General features: G+C 43.1%; 1 protein-coding gene across 1 annotated transcript in view; it reads right to left on the bottom strand.

Annotated features, from left to right (window-relative positions):
* The window catches only part of reps2 (RALBP1 associated Eps domain containing 2), a 57,107-nt gene that overhangs the window by 11,519 nt on the left and 28,667 nt on the right, over window positions 1-16,921 (bottom strand). Inside the window, exon 15 of the mRNA XM_084067585.1 lies at window positions 16,216-16,308. Coding sequence (XP_083923711.1) covers window positions 16,216-16,308 — 93 coding nt within the window. The remainder of the gene's footprint in view (window positions 1-16,215; window positions 16,309-16,921) is intronic.

Genomic DNA, 16,921 nt, shown 5'->3' with positions numbered 1-16,921 from the left:
CGCCGCTTCCTTCACACAGGGTGTGATTTTTATACTTTTGTGTGACGCTGTAGTCTGATCAAGTAGGGCATTCATTTACGAAAAAACACAAAAGGTTTGAATATGGAGATATACATGAACACTTTACTTAGCATTTAACTAGCTTTGCACTTACTCTATGCTGCACTGTTGTACTGTAATCTGGTTCTATAGGCTTTATTTGATTACCTCTGAATCTGGTACCACCCACCCATAAAACAAACATGGGAAAATTCTCCTTCTACAGCACTGCCACCAAGGATTGGAATAGTCTAACCCCATCCCTCAAAAAAAAATGCAGTTGGCTGGGCTCATTTAAAACGGCCTTAAAAACTCACCTTTCTGGAGGCAACTGACCATCTTGTCACCTGATAGGGGGGAGTTTCCCTGGTTGGATGTAGCGCGTGGAAGGAACACGTTATTCCAACCAGTTCCGTTCCCCTCCATCAGGCGCCCCGGCTGGCCAGGGGGAGGCAGTATAGTGGCCAGGATTACTGCATGTTTTTGTGAGGGTACCTGGGCGCTAGGAGACACGGGGAGAACATGCAAACTCCACACAGAGTAGGCCCTTTTGCCAACCCCACCCAGGGCAGGGCCGCTTCTCCCTACACGCACACTACGCAGGTTGCATCGCCTACCCGCCGATCAAAGAGGCCCCCTCTCCGCCCCCTCCCTTCAGCAGAAAATAGCGTGCATTACTGCGTTCACATCAGCGCAGGCTGCGCAGCACACTAAAACCGAAATAAAGTAACAAAAAAAGTAACTTTATCCGCGGGGTACCCGAAAAAAAATCGTGCGCGCGCCGTATCCTGCGTAGGGCCCCTGTGGAGTCTAAAGCGGCACTGACCCAGGGTATGCGTCCACAGCGTCCCCGGTGGAAATCGAACCCAGGACCTTCTAGCTGTGAGGCAACAGTGCTACCGACTGCACCACCGTGCCCCTAAAAAAAAGTGTTTTTAAAATGGTCTGTAGAAACCAATGGCTTTGCTTTGTTCATTATTGTTTTACAGTGTATGGTGTGGACACACTAGTGTTTCTTCAGAATGCTTACTTGATTGAAACTCTCTTCTCACTGTTTTTAGAGGGATGATTTTTTCCATGTGTGGACACGCTGGTGTCTCTTCAGATAACCTCTAATACTGAAACTCTTGTGACAATGTTTACAGTAGAAAGGTTTTTCTCCAGTGTGGACACGCTGGTGTCTCTTCAGATTACCTGTACTGAAACTCTTGTCACACTGTTTACAGATGAAGGGTTTTTCTCCAGTGTGGATACGCTGGTGTCTCTTCAGATTACCTATAATACTGAAACTCTTGTCACACTGTTTACAGATGAAGGGTTTTTCTCCAGTGTGGATACGCTGGTGCCACTTCAGGTGAGCTAAATTCATGAAACTCTTGTCACACTGTTTACAGAGGAAGGGTTTTTCTCCAGTGTGGATACGCTGGTGTATCTTCAAAGTGCTTAACTCTCTGAAACATTTCTCACACTGTTTACAGAGGTAAGGTTTTTCTCCAGTGTGGATACGATGGTGTATCTTCAAAGTACCTAACACACTGAAACTCTTGTCACACCGTTTACACTGGAAAGGCTTTTCTCCAGAGTGGACATGCAAGTGTTTCTTCAGATTACCTATCTGACTGAAACTCTTTTCACACTGTTTACAGATGAAGGGTTTTTCTCCAGTGTGGATACGCTGGTGTCTCTTCAGATTACCTATAATACTGAAACTCTTGTCACACTGTTTACAGATGAAGGGTTTTTCTCCAGTGTGGATACGCTGGTGTCTCTTCAGATTACCTATAATACTGAAACTCTTGTCACACTGTTTACAACGGAAGGGTTTTTCTCCAGTGTGGATACGCTGGTGCCACTTCAGGTGAGCTAAATTCATGAAACTCTTGTCACACTGTTTACAGAGGAAGGGTTTTTCTCCAGTGTAGATACGCTGGTGTATCTTCAAAGTGCTTAACTCTCTGAAACATTTCTCACACTGTTTACAGAGGTAAGGTTTTTCTCCAGTGTGGATACGATGGTGTATCTTCAAAGTACCTAACACACTGAAACTCTTGTCACACCGTTTACACTGGAAAGGCTTTTCTCCAGAGTGGACATGCAAGTGTTTCTTCAGATTACCTATCTGACTGAAACTCTTTTCACACTGTTTACAGATGAAGGGTTTTTCTCCAGTGTGGATACGCTGGTGTCTCTTCAGATTACCTATAATACTGAAACTCTTGTCACACTGTTTACAGATGAAGGGTTTTTCTCCAGTGTGGATACGCTGGTGCGACTTCAGGTGAGCTAAATTCATGAAACTCTTGTCACACTGTTTACAAAGGAAGGGTTTTTCTCCAGTGTGGATACGCTGGTGTATCTTCAAAGTGCTTAACTCACTGAAACATTTCTCACACTGTTTACAGAGGTAAGGTTTTTCTCCAGTGTGGATACGATGGTGTATCTTCAAAGTACCACACTGAAACTCTTGTCACACCGTTTACACTGGAAAGGCTTTTCTCCAGAGTGGACATGCAAGTGTTTCTTCAGGCTACCTATCTGACTGAAACTCTTTTCACACTGTTTACAGAGGAAGGGTTTTTCTCCAGTGTGGATACGCTGGTGGGTCTTCAAAGTACCTGATGTACTGAAACTCTTACCACACTCTTTACATATGTGGCTTTCTTTCCTGTATAAGTCTTTACTTCTCCTGGCTGAGTTAAAGTCTTGGTAAGGTCTTGATCCATCAGTTCCATCTCCTTTGCTCTGGCTGGTTATAGAGCTGGCAATTCGAACGGCCGCTGGTCCTTCATCACAGCTGCTGCAATCCTTGGACTGTGATGTGGATGGAAATATTTGTTCTCTTTCGGCTTGGAGATTTGTCCTCATCTTCTCTTCGCTCACTTGTCTCTCTCTCCTCTATATATCTGTGTTTGTACTCAGTCTGTCTCAGTATATTGTTCTTGACTACACTATATGTCTTGGACACAGACACATTTGAGGTCTATTGGCTTTTATGGGGCAGGAAGATTGTCCCTCATATAATCCCTCTCAAACTCCTCAGTCTCTAACTTTATCTAACTTATCTTTGATGTACTGTTCTTATATAGCATATGTTGAGCGGATTTCTGGTCTGATGTCACACACAACACAAACTGTTGCCAAGCATTCCAAACTGCTGGTTTGCGCAGGCAAATTATGGATTGCATAGTTTACAATACATAAAGGTCAATAACCAAGCCAGTCCTGCGAAATGTGAAATAAAAGCTGAATATCGTTGCTGTTGGGTAGAAACCTTGTATATCTCCATATTTCAACTTTTGTTGTTTATTTCATTAATTGATACACCAGCGTGTAAATCGGCTATTTTTGCTATTTTGCAAAAATTGTGAAACTGAAAGTGAACGTGGTCAAATGTGTCTGTGGGTCTTATACACATTGAACCAATGTAAAGTATTAACTAATAATAACTACGCTGGAACACATGGAATCTTCCCTCCAGGCTATGGGATACGCTACGGCCTGGGAATATCATCCCTCTGGAGTGTGCTGACCCTTAGGGAACGCCCATTCAAAGGGAAAGCCCCTTTTATGGGAACGCACACAATACAATAAACGCTAATAACCCCATCTAGATGTGAATGAATTCAAAGTTGCAATCTGTACGTTGTATATCCTATCCGGCATTTGAACCTCAGTTTCCTGCATGGGTGACAATACATCTATACCGCTCACCAAGAGGGAACATCTCCACTTGGTAAGGGTTGACATTATTGTGCTTATTGGCTTCAGGCAGTAGTACTTGTCAACCAGTAGGTGTCCTACCCGACACCAGGGTCAAAGCACTGCACATGTACTAGTTATATTGTATTTAAATACTTGGTTCAAATAACGTCCTAACCTTTTATTTTCTCTTGTCAGCTATAGCCTACAAGCCCTTAGGACATTGGTTCTCAAAGTGGGGTCCGGGGACCCCCAGGGGTCCTTGAGGAAGTTCCAGGGGGTCCCCAGCTAAATGATAGATAGTTAGGAACCAAATGGACTCTTATAGGTCTGTAACTCAGAGAGTGTAGAAATGGAACCAAATGGACCCTAACGGGTCCATTTGGTTCCATTTCTACACTCTCTGAGTTACATTAACATTGATTTTACAATATAAATCGGGGTTCCAGAGATAGAAGTGCCATTAAATGGGGGGTCCGTGGCCTAATGCATGTCAAACTGGGGGTCCTTGAAATGTAAATGGTTGAAAATCACTGCTAGAGCCGTAAAAAATCTTCTCTTTTGGGGGTCCTTGGCATATCTTTTTAAATGGGGGTCCGCGGGCTAATAAGTGTCAATTTGGGGGTCCTTGACATGAAAACGTTTGAGAACCACTGCCTTAGGAACCCTGTGATCATCTGCTGCTGGTCTTCTGGGAGATTCCCAATAGCAGAAAGAAGATCGGTGACGCAGCCTTTATCAATTAAGCCCTAAAGCTATGGAACACGATACCTAAAGAGACCAGGAAGCTATTATAGCTCCCTAGGTATCGTCTCTGTCGGCCGGAAACATCATATGTCCAAAACGGTTACTTTTCAGGATTCAAATTCAAAAATAGCAAAAATAGCAGATCTACAAGCTTGTAGATCTGCTATCTTTGATACTTTTGTGTGACGCTGTATAGTCTGATCAAGTAGGGCATTGATTTACGAAAAAAAAAACACTAAAGGTTTGAATGTGGAGATATACATGAACACTTTACTTAGCATTTAACTAGCTTTGCACTTACTCTATGCTGCACTGTTGTACTGCAATCTGGTTCTATAGGCTTTATTTGATTACCTCTGAATCTGGTACCACCCAACCATAAAACAAACATGGGAAAATTCTCCTTCTACAGCACTGCCACCAAGGACTGGAATAGTCTAACCCCATCCCTCAAAAAAAAATGCAGTTGGCTGGGCTCATTTAAAACGGCCTTAAAAACTCACCTTTCTGGAGGCAACTGACCATCTTGTCACCTGATAGGGGGGAGTTTCCCTGGTTGGATGTAGCGCGTGGAAGGAACACGTTATTCCAACCAGTTCCTTTCGCCTCCATCAGGCGCCCCGGCTGACCAGGGGGAGGCAGTATAGAGACCAGGATTACTGCATGTTTTTGTGAGGGTACCTGGGCGCTAGGAGACACGGGGAGAACATACAAACTCCACACAGAGTGGGCCCTTTCGTATGGGCGCTGATGAGGCGGAGGAGAAGACATGCCCCCAGCACCCACAGCGTCCCCGGTGGAAATCGAACCCAGGACCTTCTAGCTGTGAGGCGACAGTGCTACCGACTGCGCCACCGTGCCCCTAAAAAAGATTTGATCCATGTGTGGACACGCTGGTGTCTCTTCAGATTACCTATAATACTGAAACTCTGGTGACAATGTTTACAGTAGTTTTTCTCCAGTGTGGACACATTGGTGCGACTTCAGGTTTACCTAAATCAATGAAACTCTTGTCACACTGTTTACAGTGGAAAGGCTTTTCTCCAGTGTGGACACGCTGGTGTATCTTCAAATTGCTTAACTGACTGAAACATTTCTCACACTGTTTACAGAGGTACGGTTTTTCTCCAGTGTGGACACGCTGGTGTACCTTCAAAGTGCTTAAGTCACTGAAACATTTCTCACACTGTTTACAGAGGTAAGGTTTTTCTCCAGTGTGAACACGCTGGTGTATCTTCAAAGTACCTACCTGACTGAAACTCTTGTCACACTGTTTACAGAGGAAGGGTTTTTCTCCAGTGTGGATACGCTGGTGCTTCTTCAGGCTATCTAACATACTGAAACTCTTGTCACAATCTTTACAGTGGAAAGGTTTTTCTCCAGTGTGTATACGCTGGTGGGTCTTCAGGGAACCTAACATACTGAAACTCTTGTCACAATCTTTACAGTGGAAAGGTTTTTCTCCAGTGTGGATACGCTGGTGGGTCTTCAAAGTACCTGATGTACTGAAACTCTTACCACACTCTTTACATATTTGGTTTTCTTTCCTGTATAAGTCTTTACTTCTCCTGGCTGAGTTAAAGTCTGGGTAAGGTCTTGATCCATCAGTTCCATCTCCTTTGCTCTGGCTGGTTATAGAGCTGGCAATTCGAACGGCCGCTGGTTCTTCATCACAGCTGCTGCAATCCTTGGACTGTGATGTGGATGGAAATATTTGTTCTCTTTCGGCTTGGAGATCTGTCCTCATCTTCTCTTCGCTCACTTGTCTCTCTCTCTCCTCTATATATCTGTGTTTTTACTCGGGCTGTCTCAGTATATTGTTCTTGACTACACTATGTGTCACAAACAAGTCTATTGGCTTTTATGGGGCAGGAAGACTTTCCCTCATACAATCCCTCTCAAACTCCTCAGTCTCTAACTTGAAGTAACAATTTCTCTTTGATGTACTGTACTTATATAGCATATGTTGAGCTGAATTCTGGTCTGATGTCACACACAACACAAACTGTTGCCAAGCATTCCAAACAGCTGGTTTAAGCAGGCAAATTATGGATTGCAGCTTTTAAAAAAAATCATTGCAATACATAAAGGTCAATAACCAAGCCAGTCCTGTGAAATGTGAAATAAAAGCTGAATATTGTTGCTGTCGGGTAGAAAGCTTGTATCTCCATATTTCAACTTTTGTCGTTTATTTCATTAATTGATACACCAGCGTGTTAGATCGGCTATTTTTGCTATTTTGGAAAAATTGTGAAAATGAATGTCTGTGGGTTTTAGACACATTGAACCAATGAAAAGTATTAACTAATAATAACTACTTTGGAACACAGGCTCTTTCTTTTTTTCCCCTCCATTTCCTGAAAAGTAACTGCTTTGGATATACAAGGTGTCCACATGGACATGGAGGATATTAAGGCCATGATGAGATGTCATGGGGGAAGTGTAGAAAGTGGCAGGTTTTTAGAAATGTAGTTCACGCTGTTGGGAGGATAAATCAACCTGTTGGCCCCGCGGGGAGGAAGGAAGTGATCTAGTGCTCTCCAGGCCGGGGCTTCCTTTCCTGAGTCCTCAGGGGGCGGCCATGATGGATGAACCTGCTTTTTATTGTATACCTTCATCCATTACTCCCTCATAGATGCACTGTGATACTGTGTAGTGTAGCAGCACCTGCTTCCATTTCACTAGGGAGACTCGTGAAGCCTGGTTATGTACAGGCAGTGGTGTGAAGTAACAAAGTACATTTACTCAAGTAGTGTACTTAAGTACAATTTTGAGGTATTTTTGAGCGGTGTAGCCGCTCCTATATGGGGTTGGGAATTCGTCCTTCCCTGTACTGTGATTGGCTGACTCTATTCACACCCTTTCCGTCCTTCCTTGTACTGAGATTGGCTGACTCTATTCACACCCTTTTCGCCGTACCGTGATTGGCTGACTTTGGCTGACTTTGCTTTGATTGGCTAGCAAGACGCATGATGAAATGAATAACCTATAAATAGTACCACGCACTTCAAAAAAAATCATTTTTTTTAAAGTGAGCTTCCATCACTGTGATGACACCGCTCACTTCACACTGTGTGTGATTTTTGGGGCGGTGTAGCCGCCCCCTATAAGTGAGTTTTGGACACCGACCAAAAATATTGTGTACCCCCTAACCCTTCCATTGTTAATGCAAATCGATACTTTTTTCATATCAGCCAATCACATTACAGCTAGTGTCATCACCACTAACTGTAATGTGATTGGCTGACTTTGCAAATTCAGGACTGTGATTGGCTAGCGAAACACATGACACATGTGCAGCCCTATGAATAGCAGTATGGACTTTCTGTCATTTATCCTTTTTTTTAAAGTGAGTCATGTTGTGATGACCACACACCGCCCACTTCACACTGGGTGTGATTTTTTACTTTACTGGAGTATTTCCAATTTTCTGTATTTTTACTTCTACTCCACTGCATCTCAGAGGCAAATATTGTACTTTTACTCGACTACGATAGTACAATATAAAGCGCTGTTCTCTAACACACGAGTGACCATTTTCATTCTCAAGTCACACAGATCCAGGAGATCACATGATCGAAAGATCTCCACCACCATTGACGCTTAGCGTATTTGGGGAAATGGCTGCATCTTTTTTTTATTTTTTTCTCCCTGCTTTTTTGACGAGACGAGCTATAACAAGCGACTGGGGGGTCGCGTTGCCTTTTTTTCTTTCTCGCGGAAGCACAGTGAAAGCCCCCGTGATTACCAACCATCAGGGGATCGATCATATAGGCCTACTAAACATAAACATTCCTTGGCTACTTGAAAAGCTAAGAAAATCGAAAGATTGCTGGCACTGGGTGATTTATTTATTTATTCTGGCAGTGAAAGAGTTAAAAGTCTATGAAAACGGGGCGCTCGGGTGGCAAAGTGGTAAAGTGGCCTGCCCACCACTGCAGAGTTTGTGGGTTCAAATCCACCATGGTGCATTCGGCTGCACGTACTCCTATATGGGGCTGGGGGGGCGGCACCTGTCAGCGGGGAGCGTTGGGCGGGAGGAGTAGGACAAAGGCTCTAAGAGTCCTCCCGGTGGGGCCTCCTCACTAGCGGGAGAGTCAGTACAACAGCAGTGACAACGCACACATGTGTTTGGGGAGGAAATAATTGCAATAACCACTAAATTGAGGAGAAAAAAGGGGTAACAAAAGAAAAAAAGAAAAAAAGTCTATGACAACAAGCTGACATGGCTAGTTCCTTGGTTTTTGATTGGCCAAGACATTCTTTTTAACGAGGGAGTCCCATTTGCAGGTTTACTGCCCTACAACAACATTCCCATACGTTAACGCTGTGGCTAACACGTTGGACTAATGGTTAAAACAGACACGTACATACGTATATACTGCTGCTGTAAACTGGGCCCTAGAAACTAAATCTATTTTGCTGAGTCATGAGGGCGACCAGCAGGCAGCCACAAACATACGACTCCAGATCTCACCACGCCATTGGATGAAATATGACCGCAGTCTGGAAACATGCGAAGGTAAAAGTTGCTGCAGTTGCAATAAATCACAGGAGTACACACGCACACATGCACACACGCACACGCGCACACACACACACACACACACACACACACACACACACACACACACACACACGCGTGCGCATACGTGTGCTTGCTCGCACGCACACGTACAGTCATAACAGTCAGAGGTCATAGTGTTTCTGACCAGCATTATATTATTGCCATTATACCGTTAAAACATGGAATGGATACTGTTACAACTCAACATCTCCTTCCAGTTCCGCAAACACGCCTTAAAAACTAAAAGTGTCCGCCGGGGGCCTTCTCCGTCGCTGCCCCCCCCCCTCGAACGTTTTTAAGGCTGGGATTTATAGCTACACCCTCTGGGAGAGGCACGGTGGTGCTGTGGTTTAGGACTAGGTGGTGTGGTCACCATCACACCACCCACATAGCTGATAACAGATAACTGACATCTATGACTGGTAGCCGAATTCTAGTTGTCACTCTGTAAGAGAGGAGCTGTGTAGCACTCTCAATGTATTGTGTGATCTGTCTATGTATTGTGTATTTATGTTATGTTTTGTGATTTTTTGAATCTTGATGGCTGCTTGGTACAAAATGAATTTCCGCAAGGACAATAAAGTATCTATCTATCTATCTGTTCGACTGATTCTACTGAATCTGATTCTCATTAAAGATAGATTCAGTGTTGCTGTACGGGGCTGAGAGACATGGGCGCTCACAGTACAACAGGAAAAGGCCCTGGACGGCATCTGCACAAGAATGCTATGAATGGCACTTGACGTCACATGGGAGGACCACGTCAGAACGATGGGCCTCTAAGCCCCCCCGCGGGTCACGGACAAGGTCAGAGAGAAAAGCGTCGTAACACTGCTGGTGTCAATTGGACGTTAGAACACGTAAAGGTCCGTCAGCTTACAGCTTACTGAGATAAAACGAACCGATCATTCTGGTTTTGCCAGTTTTTTTCAGTTTTGCCAGGCCGACAATGTTATAAAGAAATATATACTGTATTATTTCACAATCATAATAATTATTTTTGGGAAAAGCAATACTTTTATTCAACACCTTTTTAAAACCTCTGCAGATGTATTATTTGTAATGATAATAATATTCCTTTTCCTAAAAATGTTATACCCTTTAAAAAGAGGGTGTGTATTTTTTTTAGGACTTTCGCTTTCCTTAATTTGTTTAATTGGCAGGGACAGTGCACATTGAACACTAAAACATGACCTCAAGGCTGGCTCAAAGTATCCAGGAATGAATGTTGACCAGACAACCAGGAAAAGGCTTGAGAAAGTCTGTTTGGATAACCTTTGACCCTTGAACACAGATCATGTGATCATGTGCTCTCTCTCTCTCCAGAGGCCCCCAGGAGCCTGAGGGCCGGATGGCACTGTGACACACCTAAATAATGACCCCTCCGTCATGGACGATGACTCACTCACTATAGGCTAACTGATACCCTGTCCAACCGCCGGCTCATGTGACACAAACGATCACAGTGTTGTTTTATCCATTTGTCTGTACCATTGTATCATTCTTCTGATAGTAATCGTTGCTATAGAGTGTTTGTTCAGTAAACAGGGGTCTCTCCCTGTCTCTCCAGCTCTTTAGTACAACACAAACAAAATAATTATAACTAGAAAATGTGCTCATCGGAGCACAGGTCTCCGCCAGTACTGTTCCTGTTTAATCCTGTCTTACCTCAATTCAAAAGATATAAATGATCTTTTGAAGTGACACACCTATTTATAGGTCTCTATTTCATCATGCGTCTCGCTAGCCAATCAAAGCACACCCTTTCAACATATTGTCACGTGTCACGTGAAGTTTGACCAATGTTAGCTTGGTGGACACACGGAAGGACGAGAACGAAAACATAGTCTCCTGGCGGAGACATTAACAGTGGTGGAAAAGTACTCACATTTGTTACTTAAGTAAAAGTATCAATGCTTCAATTTATATAGCGCTTTTCTGAGTATTAAAAGTCGCTTTGCATTTTCATGTCGGGATACCAGTTTCATCCAATCAGGAGAGAGAACTCATGCAGGAGAGAGAACTCATGCAGGATACAGGATAAACAGGTCAAAATGGAAGAGATGAAAGCAAAAAAAGACGTTTTTTTCTAACTGGTGATTGGATGAAACTGGTATCCTGACATGAAAATGTATTTTATGTGTACTGGAGAGACAGGGCAGATCCCTGTTACTGAACACACACACTATAGTAGCAATGATTGCCATCAGAATATAGAGCTTTAAGGCTTTAAACTTACAAAATCACTTACACCCCCTTGATGTTACTATGCATTTTCAACAGATGTCGTTCTAACAAAGTGTCAATTAGCTTTAAGTGTGTCTGACGGAAACAGGACGAGTCTAAAGGCCTCCACTTATCTATCCGTTGTGATAATTGACTACACTTTACAGTCAAATGGCCTCTAAAAGCACCCAGTCAACAGCAGGCTACTGTCTGCTGACACAGTGGCCTTCAGCCACACAGAGCCTGGAGACATGGACGCTCACACACAGCACAGCAGGAGAAGACCCTGGATGGTATCTACAGCAGGGGTCTTCAACGTTTTCAGACCAAGGACCCCCTAGCTGAGAGAGACTTTTGCTGCTCTTTTTTCCCCTCTACACCTATAACTCTTTGCCAAAAATAGCAGATCTACAAGCTCACAACGCCTCGGAGTGCGAGGCGTTGTGAGCTTGTAGATCTGCTATTTTTGGCTTAAGTTCTCCTCAGAAAAGATGCTAGGGTTCAAGTGGTTAATGTAAAAAAAAAAGAAAAAATCTCACACAAAGATTTGGTGGACCCACTGTAGTAACTCTGAGGACCCCCTAGGGGTCCCGGACCCCCTGTTGAAGACCCCTGCTTTACGGGGAACTCCCACGGGGTCACAGACAGGAGGAGGTGGTCTTCCTACTCGTCCATTGAGTCATTTAGACCCTGGTGTCGGGTAGCACACCTCATGTCAATACTTTCTTTTTTTGAGACATGGATTATTTCACCTATCACGTTTCAGCAGTAGTGGCTATAGTGTTACCTAGTAACCTCCTAGCCTGGAAACCAGACAAATCTGCCCATAGCAAAAAAAAAAAATGCCCTCGGCAGATTTGGTCTGGCACCGCTCAGTTGTGATTGGATTTCACTCCCTCAGCACTTACAGTAAGTAGTGAGGAACCAATCAGGGCCCAGTATGCAAATATGGGGTGGTTTTATCACCATAGGCATTTTTTCTACTTTTTTTTAAAACTAATATCTACACAGTGATATTAGTCTGGCCATATCAGGTTAGTAATCCCCCCCCCCTCCCCAGAAACATGTGTATATAGAAGTTTCTGGGGAGAGGTTTTGTTTTGAGTACAATATATTATTATTATGTTGTTTTTTAGGTCCCAGATTGCAGCTTTAATGTAGATGAGGATTATGACATGGTATATGCCGGGGTGTTACGCCCCAGCCTATAGGGTAACCTATGGTACAACAAAAAAAGAGTGGTATACATACAGCTACATAACTTGATACTTTATCTCTGACATACAGTACATGTTTTTTTTTTCTTTTCCGGAGTACAAAATGTGCACATCATTTCGCTGCAAGCTGAGTAACAATGCACAGCAGTCAGTGCACTGGGGAGATGAGTTATGAAAGGTGATAATTGATTAATGCAGCATTCCCAGGCTTCCTACATTACGACCCACAGCAGGCGACCATCAGGCGTCGTTGGCATACCGTTTACTGTAAACTGCTAAATCACATGCAAGTCAAAGTGTTCGCTCCGAATGGACAAGAGCCTATATACCATCAACATGTGATATATCGTTGTTGTCAGGCAGAAAGAAACCTTCTATCTTCATATTTCAACATTTTATGTTGTATCTTCATATTTCAACATTATGTTTTTTCATAAATGAATGCCCTCGTACACGCACAAGTATAGCCAGAATAGCCGATCTACAAGCTCATCCACGTTGTGGTTGAAAGTGAATTGAAAGCGAAAGTGTGTCCTGTGCATTTTATAAATATTTAACCAACGAAAAGAGCTTGTGACTAAATAACTACATAGGATGCATTGGACCACACATTTTTCAGTTTCTGACATTTTGGACAGTTTCCACCCAACAGTAAAATATATACATTTTTTGGGGGGTTGTTTCACGAAAGAAAGTGCAGTTGTGTAAGTTAAGTAAGTTGTGCAGTTGACCTGGGATGACAGATAGATGAAGTGAATGACAGTATGGGGTTCTATATGCTAGATGAAGTGCATGACAGATGCTCATAATTCTACACTTCTGTTAGATGAGACGTGACACAGTGTGCAGGAGCTGATGAAACAGGTTGGGACGTTCCCACTGTGAGGCAGTAAAATGGATGTACCGGTACACACACAGCCTGCAGACAGGAGCGTATCACATGACCCTATCAGCTTTCACATGTGGGAAGATGTTCAACTGGCCTGGAGCTGCTCAAGGTGGCGTAAGCTTTTTGTTAAACAGTTAGAGCTCTATATTCTGATAGTAAGCGTTGTTATAGTGTTTGTTCAGTAGCAGAGGTCTCCCTATCTCTCTCTAACATGTTTTTGTCCTATGTATTCAATTCATAATCAGCACATACACTACATTACAAATCATCATCAAGAAAGAAGGGCAAGGGAAATAGTTTCTATAAATAGTCCTTTAGGGTACTTCTATATATAGTACTTACTTTCTATATGAATAAATAGATCTCCAGCTCTTTGAGAGGGAATACCAATTTAATCCAGTCAGGAGAGAGAACCCCACTAAGATCTTTTATCAGCTTGTGTTCTAGTTCCAATTTTGTCTGCTCATTTCTTTGGTTTCAGTTTCATTTCAATTGTTTATCCTGTATCCTGTATGAGTTCTCTTTCCTGATTGGATAAAATTGATATCCCGACCTAAACATTTATTTTTTGTTTACTAAAGGGCTGGGGAGACGGAGAGACCCCTGTTACTGAACAAAAAAAAACTCTATAGCAATGATTTACTATCAGAATATAGAGCTATTTAAAACCTATTTTAACAAAGACAATATCACTTAAAACCCTTGTGATATTCACTTTTAATGTTGTTGATATTCACGTTTTGTTGTTTCGGGGCTGTATGGGGGAGTGTTATACACATTTAATGCATTGCAGTTGGATGCATGACTTACAACGTTTTATTGTTTCGGGCGATATGGGGGAGTGTTATACGCATTTAATGCATTTGCTTTCGGATGCATGACTTTCATCAATAATGAACATATGCACTTTACTCTGTGGACCCATCATCAGGTGTTATTTTTCCGATTCAGTGAACAGAAGCAGAAAGCGTACAGTACCTGGGAGGGAGGGGCAGAAATATGATCCCACACGGCGTGTTGGGTGTCATTTAGGATTTGCATGCAACATGCTGACAGTGGAACCCAGTGGCAGCCCAATCCACTTTAATACTGTCACATCAAACTTTGCTATCATTTGATAATATCTGATATGTCCCACACAGACGCACACTGACTGAGAGAGACGGTGAAACACTAGACAGCGTCAGGAAAGACAACTGAAGGACAAAGGCAGCAGCATGTGAGCAGGGGTCGGGGTACTTAAAAGCATGACATGTTACTTCAACCAGAGATAAATCTTCGATTCATTGGCTGGCTTCCCACGCCAGTCCACATTACAGCGGCGTTTGATGTACGCCGCTTGTCATAGGCCCTCAATTCATTTCTGTGCTGAAATAGGGAGCCGTATACTTGACAAACGGGACATCTTTATTTATGGGCCCGTCACCTGAGATTGCGGTTGGAGAAATTACGACGACTTGGGATGGAATGCTTTTTTTTTTCTCCCCCCCGCCTTGGCAAGGACAATCTGATTACACGGATCAACTTCAAGCAGAAATTGTCCCGTACCACAACATTTAAATCATGAAAAAAGATGAACTGTTGTAAATGGTGCATGTCAAACTCAACTGGGTTCAGGTGAAGGATACAGCCATAACTGTAAAAAAGAAGAAATATGCGCACGCTGAAAGATAAGCTCCCAATATTTTATTTGCTTATTCACGATGGTTCCGCTCAACGGTAACCTCGCGTTACCAGGCTTTTCCACACAGCGGAAAGACTGGTTTTGCATTGACCAGATGTTGACCATTTATTTGCATCAATTTAAACAGCTGTTTATGATATGAGTATGTCCACACAGAAGGAGTGCTTATTTTTCAAAGCAAGGTCGATTTTTCTCAGTGAATAAAATCACCCACCTGTATGAATGAGGCATCACCAAATTAATAGTTTGATGTGAAATAATTGCGCCACCTGCGTAATAATAATAATAATTTGGTCAACAGTCCTTTGCGGTATTTGCCACTGTATATTTGCGTATACAGTGAAATGTGTTATCTGCATTTAACCCATCCTAAGTAACAGGAGCAGAGTGGGCACTACGGAGGCAATGTCTCAGGGAGGAGTTAAGGGTTAAGTGTCTTGCTCATGGGACACCTCAATACATAGCCGGGGTTATGCACTATAAAAACTGGTCAAACATTGGTCAAATTGTCAAATAATGTAAGAAAGATGCAAACATTTAGAAAATAGCCGATCTACAAGCTCACAAGATTGGCTATTTTCACAATATTGATCTGTGGAACCGTGTCAAACTACATGTAATGCCTACAATTCCAAGTCCTTGTCTGGGTTGGTGTTCCCCAGTTCAAATATGATTGTTTTTGGGGGTCACGACCTGAAATGGTTGAGAACCACTGCTCTAGTAGGCGCCATGGTGTTCTGAATGGCCCCGGCTCAATACATAGCCGGGGCCGGGAATCAAACCTGGGACCTTCTGTTTCCGAGGCCCGCCTCTCTACCCATTCATCTGTGTAAGGACCTTTTAGAATAGAGCATGGACATAGCAGTATACCAGCATCAGTATTCCAAGAAGTACTTCCAGGAACTTGCCGGATTCATTCATTCAAGATTTTACAGGTTAATGGGTAGACCTTCCCGGTTTCCAAGGACATCATTTTTGGGAGCATATTACACCATACTGTATATACGTATCCACGGATTCTCTATAGACCAGATCATATATTTTTCCATGTGCAGATGTTTCGTCTTTTATAAATATTAAACTCTATTACACAATGAGTCATATGAGAGCCAAGAAGCTGCAGGTCATAAATAAACTGGTGTCTCACCTCTTCTCTGAAACGACTGAAGTCAGCGAAGTTGGGCTGCTGCACCTTCTTCTTCTGTGGTGTTTTCTCTGCAGCGCTGAGGAAGTGTGGAACCTGGAAGAGACAAGATGCACTTTAACTACACATATGACCCGCAGATGGCTTCATGATGAAACACCTGTAGTCTCCTCATTTAAGCACTTTAACTACACACATGACCCGCAGATGGCTTCATGAAACACCTGTAGTCTCCTCATTTAAGCACTTTAACTACACATATGACCAACAGATGGCTTCATGAAACACCTGTAGTCTCCTCATTTAATCACTTTAACTACACATATGACCAGCAGATGGCTTCATGACAAAACACCTGCAGTCTCCTCACTGAAACACATGAACCCTAGCATCCCTATGCTGGCCATGTCTGAAGAATAGATGAACATTTGCCGAAAATAGCCAATGTACTGTAGAAGCTCACAGCGCTGTGACGCATTGTGACACATTGTGAGCTTGTAGAGCTTGGTGAGGAGATTTGGTGCGGATGTAATAAAGTGGTCAAAGTAACTCGAGTTGTGACTCAAGGCCGGTTCTCTGAGACTAGAGGTTTTTACCTCTAGTCCTGGAACGCATCTGTGTTACTTTAGATTTCTTTGGCTATTCAAAAATAGCAGATATACAAGCTCATAGCGCGGCACCGAGTGCCGCGCTACGAGCTTGTAGATCT

Source organism: Gymnoscopelus microlampas, assembly GCF_963454915.1.
Source record: "Gymnoscopelus microlampas genome assembly, chromosome: 9".
Taxonomy (NCBI): domain Eukaryota; kingdom Metazoa; phylum Chordata; class Actinopteri; order Myctophiformes; family Myctophidae; genus Gymnoscopelus; species Gymnoscopelus microlampas.
This window is presented reverse-complemented; position numbering and strand designations above follow the sequence as displayed.